This window comes from Pelophylax lessonae (assembly GCF_965119305.1).
Source record: "Pelophylax lessonae genome assembly, chromosome: 1".
Taxonomy (NCBI): Eukaryota; Metazoa; Chordata; class Amphibia; order Anura; family Ranidae; genus Pelophylax; species Pelophylax lessonae.
In genome coordinates this window covers 529,793,241-529,816,385 of record NC_138768.1, presented here as the reverse complement: position 1 = coordinate 529,816,385, position 23,145 = coordinate 529,793,241, and the positions used below count along the sequence as shown (strand labels likewise).

The window sequence follows — 23,145 nt, the reverse complement described above, 5'->3', positions numbered from 1 at the left end:
TCATTAGGTTTTAGGTCTGGAGACATGCTTGGCCAGTCCATCATCTTTACCCTCAGTTTCTTTTGCAAGGCAGTGGTTTGTCTTGGAGGTGTGTTTGGGGTCGTTATTATGTTGCAATACTGCCCTGCGGCACGGTCTTTGAAGAGAGGGGATCATGCTCTGCTTCAGTTTGTCACAGTACAGGTTGGTATTCATGGTTCCCCCAATGAGCTGTAGCTCCCCAGTGCTGGCAGCACTCATGCCGCCCCAGACCATTACACTCCCACCACCATGCTTGATTGTAGGCAAGACACACTTGTCTTTGTAGTCCTCACCTGGTTGCCGCCACACACGCTTGACACCATCTGAACCAAATAAGTTTATCTTGGTCTCATCAGACCACAGGACATGGTTCCAGTAATCCATGTCTGCTTGTCTTCGGCAAATAGTTTGCGGGTTTTCTTGTGCATCATCTTTAGAATAGGCTTCCTTCTGGGACAACAGTCATGCAGACCATTTTGATGCAGAGTGGGGCGTATGGTCTGAGCACTGACAGGCTGACCCCCCACCCCTTCAACCTCTGCAGCAATGCTGGGAGCACTCATATGTCTATTTCCCAAAGACAACCTTAGGATATGACGTCCAGCATGTCCACTGTTCTTAGTGGAACCTGTCCTGTTAAACCACTGTATGGTCTTGGCCACCATACTGTAGCTCAGTTTCAGGGTTCTGGCAATCTTATAGCCTAGGTCATCTTTATGTAGAGCAACAATTACTTTTTTCAGATTCTCAGAGAGTTCTTTGCCATGAGGTGCCATGTTGAACTTCCAGTGACCAGTGTGAGAGAGTGAGAGCGATAACACCAAATTTAACACGCCTGCTCCCCATTCACAACTGTGACCTTGTAATTCTAACAAGTCACATGACACCGGAGAGGGAAAATGGCTAATTGGGCCCAATTTGCCCATTTTCACTTAGGGGTGTACTCACTTTTGTTGCCAGCAGTTTAGACATTAATGGCTGTGTGTTGAGTTATTTTGAGGGGACAGCAAATTTACACTGTTATACAAGCTGTACACTCACTACTTTACTTTGTAATTTTTTCAGTGTTATCACATGAAAATATAGAATAAAATATTTATAAAAATGTGAGGGATGTACTCACTTTTGTGAGATACTGTATACAGTATACATTGGGTGTTTATTTGAAAAATAATGTTAAGGATCAGATCAGTAATACTGACAAGATGCAATACATCACTATTAAATAGTGGTTGATTCTCGTATTGACTTGTTTAATAACATAATACAAAAGCAGTGATGTGTAGTAGCCCATGGCTGACAATCTAATTTCAGCTTTAAGAACTATAATATAGGTTGGTTATGGTAGGTTGCTTTATTAAGTGAAAGGTGAGTATGTAGGTAAATGTGTCCTTCTGTGTTTATCTAAGTCAAAATTGTTCTTTACACAGTGAATCTCAGTTTAGCTATTTAAAACTTTATTTTAAGAATAATCATTATTATTTTTAATTCATAAGCTTGTCTTGCTCTCCAGTTTAATCCATTCAAATTTAAATACAGATGTCCTTTTTGTTTTAATTTGCAGAGCTATAAAAGAATCACGTACTGTAATCGGCACTGCATTCATTGACCCCTTCACTCCCATTGAGGCTACTTAATAGACGGGGTCAAGGAACTTGCAGGCTTTAATCCTCTCATGTCCTTTCTCATCTTTTTTGTGAGCTACGAGAAAGGAGAAAATAATCAATCAGAGGTTTTTTTTTTTTTTTTTTTTTTTTTATTCTGGCACAGCAAATCTAGGCTTTACAGCTCTGTATTTTACTTTTCTTCATATCGTTAAACATTGTTAGCTACACTATTGCCTTTGCAACTAGACAGAACAAAGGGCAGTGAAATGCAAATGTGGGTAGAGGCCAGTCAGATTTAATTTTTCACAACTTAAAATCCAACTCAACAGCAAATCTTCATTCATGTGGGCTCTATTCAGCTTTTTAAAGTTAGCTGGTTACATGTTTGTATTAGTACAGCTGTATTTCTTGGGCACTATAGACGTAAGTGTTGCAGTTCAGACCCTAGAGCTGCAGTTGACTCTCTGTCCTTCTGGCCAATCACAAAACAAAGCCTCACATCATTTGCTTTTTGAATGTCCAGGAGGAGAGGGAATCAGAGACATGGCCGCACAGCTACGGTCTATGAGACCTGCAGTGCTTACATCCATGATGGACCAGAAGTACAGTGGGAGCTGTACTAAGAGGATATGATAATAAACTGTTTTTTAGCAAACAGTTTGCAGGTGAGGTTAAAGCATGTTTACTGCTCTAAACCTGGAAAGGTTCTCATGTCCAGAGTTGGGCTTTCAGGTTAAATGTATATAGGCCCATATTCAAGGCTGCACGTACACAAGCATCATATGGAAGATCAGAAAGGTATAGCCTCCTAAATGCTGCTTTAAGGGTTTATTTATTACTTTGAGCAGGGTATTGGTGGGATACATAGTTGCAGCATGCAGAGAGACTGTTCTAACTACCATTGTTGCATGGGTTCACTATAGATCCAAAGATTCTATGGTTCAACAAAAGTAGTGTGAAAATAATTTGTCTTTGCACCAGCCTTTCTCAACTATTTTTTTTTTAATTATGGTTTCAGAGAACCCTGGGTAAAAAAACTTTTTTTCTATGGTTTCAAAGAACCCTGGGTAAAGCTAGGTACACTCGGGCCGAAAATCGTTCAAAAACATATGGTACAGCAGTTACCGGCCGACTTTTGGCCAGCTCCTTGTCCAACAGAAGTCAGACAGAAGAATGAGCATGCTGGAAAACCAGCAGCTAATTGGCATCCGATCAGTGCTTGCAGCCAATGAGAGCGCTGACCAGTGTGTTTTGTTGGGGTGCTGTCCTTCTGTCACAGCACAATAGCACAGTGGGGAGATAACTGCACTAACATCGCATAGTTTGTACAGTGATCTCCTCAGTTTTTTTTTGTTTTTTTTTAGCCCGCTGGGTTGAATGAAAAAAACACACATGTGTACCAGGCATAACAGAGGTTGATCTACACTATTAACAGGGTAAATAATCAGCTAACAGGGGTTTTGTTATAGGTGGGGAAGATTGGGAAAAATAAAAGGAATTATGTCAGCCCTCCCGCCCTCCCAGATAGCAAGGATAACTTGCCACAAATTTGTAGCAGTTTTGAATTGTAAGCCTGTGAACTTGCTGCATATTTTCATTGGCACGTTGTACACTTGCAGAGCACTTGAAGCACAAGTTCTAGTTGACTTTTTTCAAATTTGTAGCGAATTTGCGTGGAAAGACTCTAGCAAGAGCAAAGTTGCAGTGGTGAGTCTATACAGCAAGAGCTCTGCAAGTCTACAACATGAAAGTTCAGTCACAGTGCCCCCTGTGGTGGGATGACTATTACACAACATAACTGAGCCAGAACTTGCAGAATGTTTGCAAAGAAAGTTGATCTGGAGTCATGCAATGTGGACTTGCTGCAATTGTGCAAAAAATTTGTGAAGCCTGAAAAGTCTAGCAATAGCACAATTGCTCGCTGTCTGGGTTCATTTAAAATTGCAATAGTAAAACAGTAAAAAAAAAAAAAAATCTATGTGAAAAAAGTTGTAAAATATACTTGCCCTACTCCTGGCTTCCTGGTACAGTACTTTCAAGATTTTGCAGGAAAGATGGTGAAGTCGTCCTACTCCGAAGTTTTTATAGCTATTTGTGGGGATTTACCTTTTAGTCCAAGGCCTACTTTAGAGCAGAACCAGAAGTAGCCTAATAACCCTTAAACTGCCACCGAAAATATCAGCTCTGGGTTTTTTACATTTTAAGCGCACACTGTGGGCTATGTTGTTAAAGTGATCTGGTGGCTAATGATGGATCTCCAGCTAGTTTGTTTCTGTTTGTAAGCAAAGGGGCCAGGTAGTCTGGGAGATAGCATTTACCAAGTATGGTCATGTCCACATTTGATCAATAATTCACACAGGATTCCCAGCCGCTCTTGTTTGATATAATCGTACAGCTGTCCCCATGGTTATAGCTATAAAAACTGTAAATAGGCTGGATTCAAGTCAAACTCATGTTCAACCTGAACCCAAAGCATCACAGAAATCCAGGCAGATATAAAGACACACATGAATGCAGCTCTGTATCCACTAATACTTTATAATGTAAACTGAGTAGTCATGAACTTTTACTTGGTATTAGCTTCCTGCAATCCCCTGTACAGCAGAGCACAGAATAAGAGAGGAAGAAGCAGCCCATGGAGCCACTCAGCTGTGCTGCAGAGCTCAAGCGTTAAGGAACATGCTGATAAGAGGAGAGATCAGAGTAACAAAGAACTTCATTTACTGTCCAGTCAAAGTCTTAAGAAAGGGCAAGGCCTTTAATTGTTACCTAACCGCAGTAGAGAAGAATCAGCTCTCCTGCCCTTCCAGACAGTGCTGTATGGAGTAACAGAGCTGTGTAAGGCTGGGTTTATACTGCTGGGTTTCTCTGCATCCAATTCGCATGACAGGAGTCTGTGACGGCTCTCAATGGAGCCGGTTCACGCATCTCCGGGGTGGCCTTGGAGTGCATTGCACAGGGGTCCTGTGCGTCTTTGGCTCCATTTCAGGTCCAAATTTAGGCAAAAATTTGGGCCTGATTTCTCGGTGAAAAGGAGAACAGGGTTGCACCGGACCCCCTTTTGCGAGCTGCTCCGCACACAGTGTGAGCCTGGCCTTAATCTTAGACGTTGGTGTGGCAGGTAAAACAGCAACCTATATGTAGTATGTATTTTATCTTTGTATGTTGCTCTTTCCCTTTAAGTGTGCTTGAGGCTTGAAGTGTGCTTTAGGAGTGCAGCTATCTTTTAAGACTTGGCAATTATGCTTATTACATCAACTTTATATGGACGGTTTATTTATGTGTTTATTTTCTTATTTACAGTGAACTTATTGGATTCAAGGTCTGTGATGGGTGATCTTGGATGGATAGCATATCCAAAAAATGGGGTAAGGTTTTACATTATGAATAAAATTGTTTGCTAATAAAAAATGTATAAAATGTAAGTATGTATTTACTTTTACCCTTCAAGAAATTACACAAAGCCTCATGCACACAGGCAGATAAGATGGCGCTAATGGAGGTGTCTTTTTTTAAAGAGGAAGTAAACCCTCCTCTGACACTTTCACCTATAGGTAAGCCTATGATAAGGCTTACCTATAGGTACTGTAAATATCGCCTAAACATGTACCGTTTAGGAGATATTTACCTTTCATGCAGCCAGTGACGTCACTGGCGCATGCGCTCTGAAGGAACGGCCGATCGTGCCATTCCTTCAGAGCCCCGTGCCGTGACCGTCGGCTCCCGCGCGCATGCGCGGGAGTGACGTCACCGCGGCTCCGGGCAATCAGATGGCCGAATGCCGCGATCCCGGAAGATGGGCGACTGGACATGTCCCCCGTCATAGAGGTAAGCGAGCGGCACGGCGGGGGCTCGTTCTAAGGTAAGTATTTGATAATGAGCTAGTATGCGATGCATACTAGCTCATTATGTCTTTCTCTTTCAGGAAGGAAAGAAAATTTTTTTTTTTTTTTCGGTTTACAACCTCTTTAATGCCTCTAAAGTTCAATGTTATCCTATGTGGCCATGCACATCCGCTTTGTAAGAGTAGCAATTTAGAGGTATTAAAGAGATTTAGAGAGAAGCATAATTTACACATGTAAATGTGCGCTTATGAGCGTAAATGTATTCCAATGGCCAGAATAAATTAATATTCTGGCCAGTGGAATGAATTTACATTGAACATGCGTACATACACATCAAAAACTGGAAAAATAGAAAAATTAAGCTCTGACCTAACAAAAAAGGTGTCAAAATTATTAAACCCTGTGTTGAACCATTGAATTTATTGAACTTTGATGTGTTTCCTAATACATTTCTTTTGATTAATTTAAAATTAATTAATTAATTAATTTATTTATTAAATTTAAAAAAATATATTTTGAGTATGGAAGCATATCTAAACCCTTTAATATAACGAATGCCTTCCTATATAAAGGAAATGAGGAGAGGACAAGGGGCCAGTAGCCCCAATCAGGAGAGCAGCCTAGCTACAACCATGGCTGCCTTCAAAAATACAGTGAAGTGAGTAAGTGGGTGAGGGTGTCAACCTTAGGACAGGAAGTGTGTGAAAAAAAAGAAAAACATTAAGGAAAAAAATGCAACTGCTGCAGCTAATGATTAATAATCTGCAGTATATTCGAATTTGTTTTTGGGTTTAGATTTTTTTTTTTTTTTTTTGTTGCTTTTTTCTTTACTTTTTTGTTCAAAAATACAGCAGTAAGTGAAAGGAGATCTATCCAGCATAAGGGAAATCATCTTTTAGAGAGTTGTCAAATGTTCAAGGTTTGCCAGGACCAAAAGGGAAAAGTGAATCTCCCTAATGGGAACACAGCAATAAAGACACAACAGAGGTTCCAGACCTTCCCCACACTATTCAAAAACAAACACCCCAAAAAAAAAAAAAAGATATATTTTGCAGAGTACATTTTTCCTGCCACAGCTCAGTCCAAAAGGCAAACTTTTTTCTTTTTTTTTTTTTTACAAATTTTCAGCATGATGTTCTTAGGACATTTTCAGTTAAGTGCATAATAATTACCAGTGGTTTATTGTTTCTGATAAATATTATTCTGATATTTCAAAAAAAATCTTCTGAACAGGGACACAGACAGCAAAAAAAATGTTAAAGGGGTGTTAATCCTCCCTATGCTATCCAAAAAAACCTAAAAATCATTTTTTGGGCTGGGGCTACACTTAAAAAATGTACCTGTTCCGACCTACAAATAATTCAACTTAAGAACAAACCTACAGACCTTATCTTGTTTGTAACCCGGGGGCCGTCTGTAATAAACTTTTGGAAATTTTAATTCCTCCATGAGGGGTAGGTGTTGGTTCATTTTTTAAAGTGTATGATTGCTTAGCAAATTCAATGTTTTACTAGCTAAGTAAACAATGTAAAACTATTTTCATTCGTCCAATCATGTGCAAGCAAAAGTCCTGTTTTTTTTTGACTGGATAGTCAGAGTGAACACAGACTTTGCCCTGTTTTAACTGTTTACATTGGCATCACAAATACAAGCAGGATCATGGCCGGGGCCTTCTTCCAAAGTGCAACATATATGCAATTTAATGTTTGTGCAGGAAGTGTGTGCCATAGTGGAGAGGCAACGTTGTAGGAGTTTCTCAGCTGCCCAGGACTCCCCTCCTTATTGGCTGAGACAGCAGCGTGGTGCGATTGGCTCTGGCTGCTGTCAATCATAGTCAGTCAGCCAATCAGGAGAGAGAGGGTCACAGCCAGGTCATGGCTCAGTGTCTGAATGAATACAGTGAGCTTTGACTTGGTTTGGTGCCCCCACTTAACAGGAAGGAAGGGCCAGAAGCACAGAAGAGTGACCCAAGAAGAGGAGGATCTGGGCCACTCTGTGCAAAACCAACTGCACAGAACAGGTAAGTATAACTTGTTTGTTATTTGGGGAAAAAAAGCAAAAAAAAACAAGACTGTACAATCACTTTAAAAGAGTGACGGGGGGAGCTGCAGCACACAGCATGTGACTTAGCCACAGCTGTACATGTTCTCCATACTATGTAAAGAGGGGTTTGTCCCTTCACTCCAATAAGAGTTCAGAGCTGTGGCTCGTCCCACCGGGAGACCTGAGCATCCTACCTGCACCGCCGCCAAAGACCCGATCAAAGCCACATTTGGCTCTGATCGGGTCTCCATGTAAAAAACCCGGAAGTGATGTCATGACATCACTTTCCTGGGTACCCGGCGCCAAATTAAAAAAACGGACAGCATTCAAAACAGCCAAACTTGGCTTTTTGAATGCTTTTCAGTGCCGAGGAGGGGTTTGGGTCTTTTAGACCCCCAGATCCCTCCACAAGGGGTACCTGTGAAAAAAAAATAAAATCAATTTTTTTTTACATGTCGGGAAAATATCGGCCGATACCAATATCTGATGACCAAAACATCGGTATTGGCATAAAAAAAAAAGTATTGGTCGATCACTAATTTATGAGTAACATTGATCCGGGAAATATCTGACTGCCTATTGGGGGATCAGGAAGGAATTTTTTCCCCCTGCTGTAGCAAATTGAATCATGCTTTGCTGGAGTTTTTTCGCCTTCCTCTGGATCAACTGCGGTTATAGGATTGTGTATATGGGATTGTATGGTTGGGTTTTCTTTACTGTTTTTTGTTGTTTATTGGTTGAGACAGATGGACTTGTGTCTTTTTTTAACCTTACTAACTATGTAACGGTATGTAACACAGCTACAACTTATGTAGGTCATGCTAGTCACTTCACTGGGTATATGTACAGGTTTACAAGCACTTTAAATGCATTCTTGGATTTGTGGAAATGTCACATACTGTATGCTTTGGTTATCAAAACGTGTATTCATCATTGTATAATATTTATTTTACTATGCATATTTATTTCATGCAAGGTGCATAGAACTGTACATGTTTCATACAAAAATAGTTTCATGGGATGTATCAGCAAAATTTCTTCCATGTCCTTTTCGACAACAAATATGCTTTATGTCTTGCTTTCCATGTTAACATGTTTAGGCCTCAGGGTGAAGGGCGTTTTTCCTATCCACAGTTTATGTACACGTATTCAGTAAAGCATAACAGCAAAGCTGTTATTACCAAATATTGTTTCGCACACATGGCTTCACAGTACATATGAAATCCATATTTGTTTGCTTTGCACAAGATTTGGCTGCAGTGTTATTGCAACCTCTGATGGGTTATTTGGTTTTACAGCTGCCAATGGTTCTGTTATGTGGTACAACTCCAATTTTTAATTAAGTCATCTGGAATAATGGAGCTATCAAGCAGCTTCCGTTTTTTTCCAAATCTCTTTGACACTACTGTGGGTGCAGAGCGTTACACCCATGTGTGCAAACCGATTGAATCATTTTACAGCCAGCTCCCACCCTTATGACCCATTTGCTTTGCTTATCATGCTGATTTTATTTCCCACTATTTACATTTCGGAAAGTACAATTGCTTCCTTTAAGAAAATACACATCTGCTTACTGTAGGCAGTCGGATTCCTTTGAAGGATTCTGGGAGTTTTCTGCACAGTATGGGAGATAACTTCTTTTTTTTTTTTTTTAGTCCGCAGAGAGTATGCGGTGGGCATGCTGCATAAAGTGTTCTGTTTCAAACAGCATTAAAAACATTTCTTTCATCACCAGTGCAAAAAGGTTGTCTGATTCTGCCAGAGCAATTCTAACTGGATAAATTAAACAACACAAATTTAAAAAAAGATATAAAGAGATAGCAGACAAACACGTTTCAGAATGGTGCGCTATTGGCATAATGTCAGCAATAGCAGGGGGGCGTTTGAACTGGAAGATGAATAAATGACCAAGGGTTGATCCATTTCATCTTTAAACTGTATTATACTGCTTGGAGCTGTTCTAATCTATCCGTGGAAAAAATGAGATAAACAAATGTTAGATTGATCACAAAATTTGCATGCTGAGTGTCAAAGTAGTGGTGGGTTTATGACTACAGATTAGATGTAGACCTCACATCTGTCGCTTTCTAACCTGCTTCACACCTAGAGTTGATTTACTTGCTCATAGCCACAACAATGCCTATTTACTTTTTAAAGATTGAATCAATTAAAGAGGTTGTAAACCTCAGAAAAAAAATAAAATAAAATGCATCGCACTGTTCCTGATCTTTGCTGACAGTATTATGACAGGAAATGTACCAGGGGATTGGAGGAAAGCTAACGTGATACCGATATTCAAAAAAGGGCAGAGGCATGTCCTGGGAAATTATTGGCCTGTCAGTCTGACATCGATAGTATGTAAACTTCTGGAGGGGAGGATAAGGGACTATATCGTAGAGTTTGCTAAAGACAACAACATCATCAGCAGTAATCAGTACAGGTTTATAAATGGGCATTCTTGTCAAACCAATCTCTTAACATTCTACGAGGAGGTGAGCTGTGAGCTAGATGGGGGGAGACCAGTGGATGTGGTGTACCTGGATTTCGCTAAGGCATTTGATACATTTCCCCACAAGCGCTTAAATTATAAAATAAGGTCTGCAGGCATCGACCGCAAGGTTTGCTCTTGGATATGGAACTGGCTAAAAGGGCATGTCCAATGAGTGGTAATAAAGAGCGCATACTCAGACTGGTCTGAGGTGGTAAGTGGGGTCCCCCAAGGCTCAGTCCTGGGACCAACCTTGTTCAGTTTATTCATAAACAGCATTGAGGACGGGATCAGTAGTTCTATATCAGTTTTTGCAGATGACACAAAATTGGGCAGGGCAATAACTGCACAGCATGAAGCAGATATCTTACAGAATGACCTAAACAAAATAACAGAGTGGGCAACGACATGGCAAATGAGTAGGGTTGAGCGAACACCTAGATGTCCGTGTTCGACGGGTTCGGCCGAACTTTAAAAAAAAGTCCGGGTCCGTGTCCCGGACTTTTACCGAACTTTTCCCGGACACCGAACCCCATTGAAGTCAATGGGGACCCGAACTTTAAGGCACTAAAATGGCTCTAAAACACCAAAGGAAAGGGCTAGAGTGCTGCAAATGGCAGCAAAACGTAATTAAGAGCATGGCAAGTGCTCTGCAAACAAATGTGGATAGGGAAATAACTTAAAACAACAAAAAAAAACAGAAAAATAAAACAATGTTCTTCTTCATCTCTGAAGGACGAGGCCCATATGGAGTAGGAGGGAGGTTGAGGTGGTGGTGGATGTGGCGGTGACATAGGCGTGCGCACAGGGTGTGCTGGGTGTGCCTGGGCACACCCTAATCACCTAGGGCACATAGCATTGCCAGTGAGGAGATGGGAAAGATCTCCCTGGGACCTGCTCTGCTCTATTTCTCCTTGCCTACAGGTACATGGCCCCGATACATTACTCTCCCTGCTGGCAAACACATGCATGTGTATTTCAACTTTGGGGTGCACACCTTAATGCAATAGGCTGCGCACACCTATGGGCGGTGTAGGTGGAAGCGGCGGTGGAGGAGGACCAGGGCCGGATTAACAGCATCATGGGCTTGGTGCTGAGGATTTTGAAGGGCCTTAGGGCCGTGCCTTGCCATGCACCCAGAGGAGGAAGGGTGCAGCCATGCATGCCTAATTCAACATGGGATGCTGTCTCTGAAGCCCATAAACACATCCATGCATCGCCAACTGTCCCTCCTTGTCCGGCCTTCACGCTGTGTGGGGAGGTTCTGAGGGTGCTGCCTGGGGAAGCGAGCATAGAAGCCAGACTTCTGTGTTTACAAGTGACAGAAGAGCGGTAACAGTGAATATGGCCAACCCGGGGCCTATATAAAAGGTAGGGGCCTGGAGCTGCAGCTCCAATAGCCCCTACATTAATCTGGCCCTGAGGAGGAGGACGAGGTAGCCAACACTGCTTCTTTTCACAAATTTTAAATGAGGGTACACCCCAAAAGAGTGAGAAAGAGCAAAAATGGAACAATGGGTGGGTAAGGTCGGTATCCATTGCTATTCTGCATAAGGTACGGAAAAGTCCCGTGGGATCCATGCCTGGTTCATTTTAATGAACGTGAGCTTGTCCACATTGTCTCTGGACAGGCGGCTGCGCTTGTCTGTTATAACGCCCCCAGCCGTGCTAAATACCCGTTCAGATAATACACTGGCTGCAGGGCACGCCAGCACCTCCAAGGCGTAAAGGGCAAGCTCAGGCCATGTGCCCAATTTGGAGACCCAGAAGTTGAAGGGGGCAGACCCATCATTCACTACATGTAGGCGTGTGCACACATACTGCTCCACCATGTTGGTAAAATGCTGCCTCCTGCTAAGACGTTCCATCTGAGCTGCTGGTGCTGCTGTTTGTTGTGGCGTGCTGACAAAGCTTTTCCACATTTCGGCCATGCTAACCCTGCCTTCTGAGGTGCTGGCGGTGCCCTGGTTGCGTTGGCGACCTCCTCCTCCTCCTCCTCTGCCTTGTGCTTCCACTGTGGCCCCGCTGTCAGATGGGAATGCCAGCAGCATGGCGTCTACCAGCGTGCGCTTGTACTCGCGCATCTTGCGATCGCGCTCCAGTGAGTGAATTAAGGACGGTACGTTGTCCTTGTAACGGGGATCCAGCAGCGTGGCCACCCAGTAATCAGCACAAGTTAGAATGTGGGCAACTCGGCGGTCGTTGTGGAGACACTGCAGCATGTAATCGCTCATGTGTGCCAGGCTGCCCAGAGGCAACGAAAGGCTGTCCTCTGTGGGAGGTGTATGGTCCGTGTCCTCTGTATCCCCCCAGCCACGCACCAGTGATGGCCATGAGCTGGCCTGGGTGCCACCCTGCTGTGAACATGGTTCCATCTCCTCCTCCAGCTCCTCCTCCTCCTCATCCTCCTCATCCTCCAGAACTGTGCCCCTGCTGGACAATTGCGTCCCTGGCGTTTGCGTGTGCAGGAACCCACCCTCGGAGCCCCTTGCGAATGACTGCCCTGAAAGCCTTGGAAATGTTACCTCTTCATCCTCCTCCTCCTCCTCATCCTGTGCCACATCCTCTTCCATCATCGCCCGAATTGTTTTTTCAAGGAGGCATAGAAGTGGGATAGTTAAGCTGAGAACGGCGTCATTGCCACTGGCCATGTTGGTGGAGTACTCAAAACAGCGCAACAAGGCACACAGGTCTCGCATGGAGGCCCAGTTATTGGTGGTGAAGTGGTGCTGTTCCGCAGAGCGACTCACGCGTGCGTGCTGCAGCTGAAACTCCACTATGGCCTGCTGCTGCTCGCACAGTCTTTCCAGCATGTGCAAGGTGGAGTTCCACCTTGTGGGCACGTCACATATGAGGCGGTGAGCGGGAAGGCCGAAGTTACGCTGCAGCGCTGCCAGGCGAGCAGCAGCAGGGTGAGAACGCCGAAAGTGCGCACAAACGGCCCGCACTTTCTGCAGCAGCTCTGACATATCGGGGTAGTTTTTAAGGAACCTCTGCACCACCAAATTCAGCACATGCGCCAGGCAAGGGATGTGCGTCAAACCGGCTAGGCCCAGAGCTGCTATGAGATTTCGCCCGTTATCGCACACCACCAGGCCGGGCTTGAGGCTCGCTGGCAGCAACCACTCATTTGTCTGCTGTTCCATGCTCCTCCACAACTCCTGCGCGGTGTGTGGTTTGTCCCCCAAACAGGCAAGTTGTAAAACTGCCTGCTGTCGTTTACCCCTGGCCGTGCTGAAGTTGGTGGTGAAGGTGTTACGCTGTCCGGATGAGGAGGCGGTAGAGGATGAGGAAGCGGAGTAGGAGGAGTTAGGAACAGGAGGCAAACTGAAGCGCCCTGCAATCCTCGGTGGTGGAAGGACATGCGCCAAATTGCTATCCGCCTCAGGCCCATCCGCCACTGCATTTACCCAGTGTGCCGTTAGGGAGATATAACGCCCCTGACCGTGCTTACTGGTCCACGTATCCGTAGTTAGGTGGACCTTGGCACAGATGGCGTTGCGCAGTGCACACCTGATTTTTTCCCCCACTTGGTTGTGCAGGGAAGGGATGGCTTGCCTGGAAAAGTAGTGGCGGCTGGGCACGACGTACTGTGGGACAGCCACCGACATAAGGTTTTTAAAACTGTGCGTCTCCACCAGACGGAATGACAGCATTTCAAAGGCCAATAATTTTGAAATGCTGGCATTCAGGGCCAGGGATCGCGGGTGGGTAGGGGGGTACTTCCTCTTCCTCTCAAGTGTTTGGGAGATGGAAAGCTGAACGCTTCCACGGGACATTGTGGAGATGGTTGTTGGTGACCCAGGTGGTGGTGTTGCTGACAGATCGTCTGTTTGCGGGGTGGCAGGTGCCGGTATCACTACAGATGTGGCTGGAGCGGCCGAGACTGCAGCAGAAGAGGAAGCAGGATGAGCCAGAGACGTTTCTTGGTTTTGAAGGTGTGTACTCCACTGCAGCTCGTGCTTTGCACTTAGATGCCTGATCATGCAGGTTGTGCTCAGGTTGAGAAGGTTCATGCCTCGCTTCAAGCTCTGATTGCACAGGGTGCAAACCACTCGTGTCCTGTCATCAGCACATTTTCTAAAGAACTTCCACGCTAGAGAACTCCTTTGAGCTGACTTTGGTGCGCTCGTTCCCTTGCTGCGTTGGGCAGTAGCGGGCGTAGTGTCTAGGGCACGGCCGCTCCGCTTCTGCACCCTGCTCCCTCTTCTGCTGTGCTGGTGGCTCTGTGCGACCACCGCCTCTTCCTCCAAACTACTCAGTTCACCTGCATGACGTTCATTCCATGTGGGGTCGAGGACCTCATCGTCCTCCACATCATCTTCCACCCAGTCTTCACCCCTGCCCTCCTTGTCGGTCTCCACAATGCTGAACGCCGCAGCAGTTGGCACCTGCGTTTCGTCATCATCGGAGACGTGCTGCGATGATCCTTGCATGTACTCATCTTGAGAAATAAGTGGTTGGGCATCGCTGCACTCAATCTCTTCCACTTCTGGGGCAGGGCTAGGTGGATGGCCCTGGGAAACCCTGCTGACAGAGTCCTCAAAAAGAATAAGAGACTGCTGTATGGCTTGGGGCTCAGACTGCTGGCCTGATTTGCAAGGGGGTGAGGTGAAAGACGGTTGGACATTGGCTGCAGGTGCCAACTCTGACCTTTCTGCAGTAGACTGGGTGGGAGACAATGTGAAGGAACTGGAGGCACTGTCAGCAGCAAACCAATCTACTATCGCCTCAACTTGTTCTGGCCTCATCACTTCTAGGGGCGTTTGATGCCCTACCAAATACTGATGCAGGTTCTGTCGCCTACTCACACTTGAGGAAGGTGTTTCACTTGTGCGTGTAGCTGGCACAGATCGACCATGTCCTCTCCTTGCAACAGGAGCTCTACCAGCAGCACCACGACCCAGGCCACGGCCCTTATTTGACGGTCTCCTCATATTTCTGTAATTTAAGATCTTGCCCTAGAAAGGTTTTTATTGAATAGCGGAATAGAAAATATGATCCAAAAAAAGTGTATGTATATCACACGTACACAACCACACTAGGCCCCAATTACTATTGTTTGTACCCCTAAAAGGCTAGATGAGGAGTAGGGGGAGTATGGAACAGGCAGCACCCTCAAACCTTCAGAAGTATGAGATGAACCCCAACAACTTGGAAAGGTGGATCTCTCTCACACGTACCAACACAGACTATCCCCCAATTTAACTGATCCCCAGAGGTTTTTGATTAAATAGCGGAATAGAAAATATGATCCCAAAAAAGTGTATGTATATCACACGTACACAACCACACTAGGCCCCAATTACTATTGTTTGTACCCCTAAAAGGCTAGGAGTAGGGGGAGTATGGAACAGGCAGCACCCTCAAACCTTCAGAAGTATGAGATGAACCCCAACAACTTGGAAAGGTGGATCTCTCTCACACGTACCAACACAGACTATCCCCCAATTTAACTGATCCCCAAAGGTTTTTGATTAAATAGCGGAATAGAAAATATGATCCCAAAAAAGTGTATGTATATCACACGTACACAACCACACTAGGCCCCAATTACTATTGTTTGTACCCCTAAAAGGCTAGGAGTAGGGGGAGTATGGAACAGGCAGCACCCTCAAACCTTCAGAAGTATGAGATGAACCCCAACAACTTGGAAAGGTGGATCTCTCTCACACGTACCAACACAGACTATCCCCCAATTTAACTGATCCCCAGAGGTTTTTGATTAAATAGCGGAATAGAAAATATGATCCCAAAAAAGTGTATGTATATCACACGTACACAACCACACTAGGCCCCAATTACTATTGTTTGTACCCCTAAAAGGCTAGGAGTAGGGGGAGTATGGAACAGGCAGCACCCTCAAACCTTCAGAAGTATGAGATGAACCTCAACAACTTGGAAAGGTGGATCTCTCTCACACGTACCAACACAGACTATCCCCCAATTTAACTGATCCCCAAAGGTTTTTGATTAAATAGCGGAATAGAAAATATGATCCCAAAAAAGTGTATGTATATCACACGTACACAACCACACTAGGCCCCAATTACTATTGTTTGTACCCCTAAAAGGCTAGGAGTAGGGGGAGTATGGAACAGGCAGCACCCTCAAACCTTCAGAAGTATGAGATGAACCCCAACAACTTGGAAAGGTGGATCTCTCTCACACGTACCAACACAGACTATCCCCCAATTTAACTGATCCCCAAAGGTTTTTGATTAAATAGCGGAATAGAAAATATGATCCCAAAAAAGTGTATGTATATCACACGTACACAACCACACTAGGCCCCAATTACTATTGTTTGTACCCCTAAAAGGCTAGATGAGGAGTAGGGGGAGTATGGAACAGGCAGCACCCTCAAACCTTCAGTATGAGATTGTGTTCACTGTACCCCACAAAGATTGAGTTCACTGCACCCCACAATGATTGTGTTCACTGCACCCCACAAAGATTGTGTTCACTGCACCTCACAAAGATTGTGTTCACTGTACCCCCCAAAGATTGTGTTCACTGCACCCCACAAAGATTCTGTTCACTGTACCCCACAAAGATTGTGTTCACTGCACCCCAAAAAGATTGTGTTCACTGCACCCCAAAAAGGATGTTGTTCACTGCACCCCAAAAAGGATGTTGTTCACTCCACCCCAAAAAGATTGTGTTCACTGCACCCCACAAAGATTGTGTTCACTGCACCCCAAAAAGATTGTGTTCACTGCACCCCAAAAATGATTTTGTTCACTGCACCCCAAAAAGGATTTTGTTCACTGCACCCCAAAAAGGATGTTGTTCACTCCACCCCAAAAAGATTGTGTTCACTGCACCCCAAAAAGATTGTGTTCACTGCACCCCACAAAGGATTTTGTTCACTGCACCCCAAAAAGATTGTGTTCACTGCACCCCAAAAAGGATGTTGTTCACTGCACCCCAAAAAGGATTTTGTTCACTGCACCCCAAAAAGATTGTGTTCACTGCACCCCACAAAGGATTTTGTTCACTGCACCCCACAAAGATTGTGTTCACTGCACACCAAAAAGGATTGTGTTCACTGCACCCCAAAAAGATTTTGTTCACTGCACCCCAAAAAGATTGTGTTCACTGCAGCCCAAAAAGATTGTGTTCACTGCAGCCCAAAAAGATTGTGTTCACTGCAGCCCAAAAAGATTGTGTTCACTGCAGCCCAAAAAGATTGTGTTCACTGCAGCTCACACACAGAAAAATGGATGTGGATCACTGACACCTGCCTATCTCCAATCCCACACCACACAGCAATATCGATTGTAGTTTGTAGAACACAGTTTCCCTAAAATTCAGCAGACTCTGTCCCTAACAGGATTGAGAAGAGATCGTAGATCAGGATTGAGTGCAGACCCCACCCCCCACACAGCAATATCGATTGTAGTTTGTAGAAGACACTGACCCTATATAATTCAGCAGACTCTATCCCTAAAATGCCTACAACTCGCCCTGCCTAAACACTCCGACCTGTCCCTCAATTCTATCCGGACACAAATGGTTTTTTCCTGCCTATCTTTCCCTAATCAGCAGCCAGCACGTTGATGTGTGCTCTGTCCCTGAATCTAAGCAGCATAATGACGCCGCTGCGGCTGCCTCGAACTTATAAAGACTTGGTCACATGCTTCAGACGGCCAATCACAGCTACTGAGACATTTGCAGGCATGGCTGGGATGGCTTAAGGCACACCAGTTAAACGATTGTTGATTGGCTGTTGAAAGCCCGCCATGAAAAGAGCGCCAAAGCATGCAAAACCCGGAAATAAAACGACCGAACACGGATTTTTACCCGAACATACAGTAAAGTGTCCGTGTCCGTGTTCGGGTACAAAAAATCCAATTATTCGGTACGAACACGAATAATACAGTCCGTGTTCGCTCAACACTACAAATGAGGTTTAATGTGGAGAAGTGTAAGGTTTTGCACTTGGGGACTAAAAACATAAAAGCACAATACACTTTAGGGGGGGAACCTTTGGGGGAATCAAAAATGGAGAAAGATCTGGGAGTCTTGGTAGAGGATAGGCTAAGCAATAGCATGCAATGTCTAGCGGCAGCTGCCAAAGCCGGCAGAATATTAGCGTGCATAAAGAAAGGGATGTATTCCAGAGATAAAACTATAATCTTACCACTTTATAAAACTCTGGTCCGACCACATCTGGAGTATTCTGTCCAGTTCTGGACGCCAGTCCTCAGGAGGGATGTGTTGGAGCTGGAGAGGGTCCAGAGAAGGGCAACTAAACTAATTAGGGGATTGGAGGACCTTAATTATGAAGAGCGTCTGCAATTGCTTGATTTATTCTCCCTGGAGAAGAGACGCCTGAGAGGGGACATGATAGCAATTTATAAATACCTCAATGGTGATCTCAGCATAGAAAAAAAGCTATTCAGTCGAAAGGATTGAATGAGGACTCGAGGGCATACAATGTGATTAGAGGAGAAGCATTTTAACCTCAGGCAATGTGGGGGGTTCTTTACTGTTAGAGCTACAAGATTGTGGAATTCTCTACCACAAGAGGTGGTTTCTGCGGGAAGTATGGTGGCTTTCAAAAGACTCTTAGACGTACATCTCAAGGATCAGAACATTCAGGGGTATTAGAGATGATTACGGCCACACACACCTACACAGGTTGAACTGGATGGACTATTGTCTTGATTCAACCTCACCTACTATGTAACTATGTAATACTAGCTCATTATGAAATACCTGCTTTAGAATGAAGCCCCCGTAGTGCCGCCCGCTGACCAGTGACACGGCAGACATGTTCAGCCGACCTTCTTCCTGGTTCGCGTCCTCCGGCCATCTGATTGGCTGGAGGCGCGATAACATCACTCCTGCACATGCGCGCAGGAGCCGGCGGTCACGGCCCAGGGCTCTGAAGGAACGGCACTGGCGGCCGTTTCTTCAGAGCGCATGTGCCAGTGATGTCATTGGCTGCATGCAATGTAAATATCTCCTAAATGGTGCAAGTTTAGGAGATATTTACAGTACCTATAGGTAAGCCTTATCATAGGCTTACCTGTAGGCAAAAGTCATTAACCACTTCCTGACCACCCACCGCCTATTTAATGCGGCAGGGTGGCTCTCCTGCGCAAACCGATGTAGACCTACATCAGTCGGGCACTGGAAGCTAGGGGGCGAGCTTGTGCCCGTCCCCATTAGGCAGCAGTAATGCCTATGCATGGGGCAGATGGCTCCAATTGCCGCCTGACATCTGAGAGAGAAGGACGGTCGGCTGGTGTAAACACAGCTGACCGTTTTTCTCCCGGAAATGATCACAGAGCTCACGTGATCCTTTATTTCACAAGCCACGGCCCCCACAGTTAGAATCACTCCCCTAGGCTCACATTTAACTCATTGATCACCCATAGGGCTAACTGTCATCCTGCCAGTGTCATTATTACAGTAACAGTGCATATTTTTAGCACTGATTACTGTAGTAATGTCACTGGTACTCCCAAAAGTGTCAAAAATGTCAGTCAGGGGTCCGATCTGTCCGCGGCAATGTTGCAATCCTGCAAAAAATCACAGATCGCCGCCATTACTAGTAAAAAAAAAAAGAACAGTAAAAATGACAGAAATCTTTCCCGTAGTTAGTAGACGGGATAACTTTTGTGCAAACCAATCAAAATACACTTCTTGCGATTTTTTTTTACCAAAAATATGTAGCAGAAAACAAATTGGCCTAAAATGTTAAAACATTTTGATTTTTAATTTTTTTTTTTTTTTTTGAGAATGTCATATATCAGAATGTGAAAAATATTGTTTTTTTTTTTTTTTTTCAAAATTGTCGCTCTTTTTTTTGTTTATAGCGCAAAAAATAAAAAATCGCACAGATGATCGAATACCACCAAAAGAAAGCTCTATTTTTGGGAAATACATTTATTAATTTATTTTTATTTATTTAATTATTTGGGTTCAGCATCGCATGACCGCGCAATTGTCCATTAAAGTAATGCAGTGCCGAATCGCAAAATAGGGCCTGGTCATTAAGAGGGCAAATTCTTCCTGTCTTAAAGTGGTTAAGGGGGGTTTACAACCTCTTTAAAGTTTAGCTGATAATAAACACTGCCAGATTGTCTCGGTATATCAAGTGCTTCTGGGTAGCTAGCTAATTTCCCCAGATGTGCCCTGATGTAGGAACAAAGCCTAATATACCTGGGTTGAATGTTGGGCGACATTCAGAATGCCACCCCCATCAGATTGTGCAACAGAAATGACATTCCGACCAAAAAACACTTACCATGCATGCGCAATGCTATTCACCATGCGTTCCACAGCCCTATGCATTCCAAACACTTCATGATCTGACTGGTAGCGATAACATTATAAAACACCCTTGTGGACTACACCCAGTTACGTCTTGAATTTCTGAGTATTTTTAGCATTAAATTGAGTGTATACAAAAAAATATAGTGTAGTGACATCTGTGATGCTGTTTTGATGTTACATTTTTAAAGAAGCTAGATGCCAACAGTAGGAAGGTGGCGGAGGCTTATGTTCAACTTTAACCACTTTGACCGCCGCACGACTATTTACTGCCAGTGTCATTTTTATAGTAACAGTGCATATGTATAGCACTGATTACTGTAGTAATGTCACTGGTACCCCCAAAAGTGTCAAAAATGTCAGTCAAGGGTCCAATCTGTCGGCCGCAATGTCGCAGTCCCGCAAAAAAAATCGCAGATCGCCGCCATTACTCGTTAAAAAAAAAAACACCAAAAATATTTCCCTTATTTAGTAAACACAATAACTTTTACGCAAACCAATCAAAATACGCTTATTGCGATTTTTTTTACCAAAAATATGTAGCAGAAAACAAATTGGCCTAAAATGTTAAAAAGTTTTGATTTTTACATTTTTTTGGGGAATTTCATATAAAAAATGTGAAAAATATTGTTATTTTTTCAAAATTGTCGCTATTTTTGTTTATAGCGCAAAAAGTAAAAATCGCACAGGTGATCAAATACCCCCCAAAGAAAGCTCTGTTTGTGGGGAAAAAAAGACGTCAATTTCAATTGGGTACAGCGTTGCACGACCGCGCAATTATCCGTTAAAGTCACGCAGTGCCGAATCGCAAAATAGAGCCTGGTCAGGAAGGGGGTAAAATCCTCCGGGGCTTAAGTGGTTAAATTAGGCAAAATAGAACTATATATTGAAGCTCCATGCACACTAATGTTTTTTTTAAGATAAGAAAATGGTGGACAAAATGCTGGATAAAAAACACTGGTAATAGCTTTTTGTAGTAGCTTTTTACTAGTGTTTTAAGAGCAATTAGGAGCATTTAAGAACGTTTAGGAGCTTTGTCTTAGCGTTTTTGCAGTTCCTTTACAAAAAGGAAAAAAGCTAAAAAAAACCCCGCTATTAGTACCATTTAGGAGCGTTTAGCATTATTTAGAATTGTTTTTGCTGAAAGGAGCCTTGTATTAGCGTTTTTGCAGTTCCGTTACAAAAAAAGGGGGGAAAAAAGCTCAAAAACCGCTATTAATACCATTTAGAAGCGTTTAGCATTATTTAGAATTGTTTCTGCTGAAAAAACGCTCCAATAAACTTTACAAAAACATTTTTTTTCCACTCCTAGACGCTGAAGTAAAAAAAAAAAAAATGCTAATAGCCTAAAGTAGTGTGCATGGACACATAGGATAACACTATTTAGCTTCTAGAAGAAAAAAAATGCTAATTACGGCTTCTAGGAGTTAAAAAAAATGCTAATGTGCATAGAGCCTGTAGATACGTGCATATTTTATATGCCATTGAAGGACATTTAAACAAGAGTATAGGTTTTAGAGCCTATTCCTATATTCATATACATACTGTATGTGGGGCAGTAAAAAAACACAAGTAAGGCTGATATTTTAGTTTTTGGTAGATGCTGAAAAAGTTAAAGCACCAACATTTTGTATAAAATCCTTTATCGGTGTGGTCGATTTCTGTGTTGATATATCTGGGTCTGCTGCCAGTGTTAAAATTGGGGGGGGCAGGCTCAATCTTACTGAATTGCTATGTTATAGTTTATTATAATATATCCATCCAAAATGGATGGGAACAGAGCCATAAAGTATAGTAGGAAGATTTTGTCACTGGAGTCCCCAAAAGACATTTCACAAGCGGCTAAGCCCCCCCCCCCCCCCCCGCATTTCACTTCCAGCTAAATTGTCACATTTGGATAGAATAACTATTGGCAACATTGTAATGGGTAATTAGATACAAATTATGTAGTTCATCTTAATGATTTTAAGATTCAAGCGTAATTATCACTGATAGATTATATAAGGGACAAATTGACATTTATTTTTAGAATCTGTGGCACAAATACGGAAAATTGCATTGAATTTCATTCCAATATCCTTAAAGGGTTAGTTCACATTTTCAGAAAAAAATAAAAAGGTGAACTAATACCCTACTCAAAAAGTAAAAGCAGAAGGAGTTGCAAGGAGAAATGGCTCAACACAGGTTTGTGGAAAAATTAAATAAATGAAAAAACTTTATTGAAAATATGTCACATAAAATCCAACATGTCTATGAATAGGTACATATGGATAGCCTGTGAGATCTCTCCCACAATTACCTACGTCCAAGCTCAATTAAAAACACCATGAACTGTGAATGCACTCCGCCCCCCACCCAGGTCCCACACAGACCCCCCCCCCCCCAAGTATAGATCCGGTCAGCACAGGGGACCACCTACACTGTCATTGCAGGGGGTGAGCCCCTATTCCCATTAAAGTACTCCTGATTGAGTTGTGTAATGGACAGTGTTGTTGGAAAAAGATCAAGATGGCCCCAGAGCCAAGACCTGTGGAGCAAAAGGTCCAGTATAAAAGTCCTATATCGATAGACCAGCAGGGGGAGTAATTCCTGTGAATCAGGCCTATCAATCAACCAGGTACATAATAATACCTTAACCACTTGCCGACCGCTCACTGAGCTGGTACTGCAGCAAAGTGGCTCGTTATTGTCCAGCGACGTAGACCTACGTCGCTGGATCCCTCCCCACTCGGCGCCACGCGCGCGCCGCCGGAGGCTCGCTCCCACTGTATTCAGACACAGCGGGAGTCAGGCCAGGGGAGGAGAGGCGGTGATCACAGCCGCTCTTCCCCGACCGTCAGGGATCGAGTTAGGA

At 43.8% G+C, this 23,145-nt stretch overlaps 1 protein-coding gene across 3 annotated transcripts in view; it reads left to right on the top strand.

The window, feature by feature from the left end:
- The window catches only part of EPHA5 (EPH receptor A5), a 496,762-nt gene that overhangs the window by 49,553 nt on the left and 424,064 nt on the right, over positions 1 to 23,145 (top strand). For 2 of the 3 annotated variants that reach the window (XM_082259443.1, XM_082259442.1), the window contains exon 2: positions 4,932 to 4,996. In XM_082259443.1, coding sequence (XP_082115569.1) covers positions 4,932 to 4,996 — 65 coding nt within the window. Of the gene's footprint in view, positions 1 to 4,915; positions 4,997 to 23,145 lie in introns of those variants that run through there. The other variant, XM_082259444.1, reaches the window with a different exon arrangement.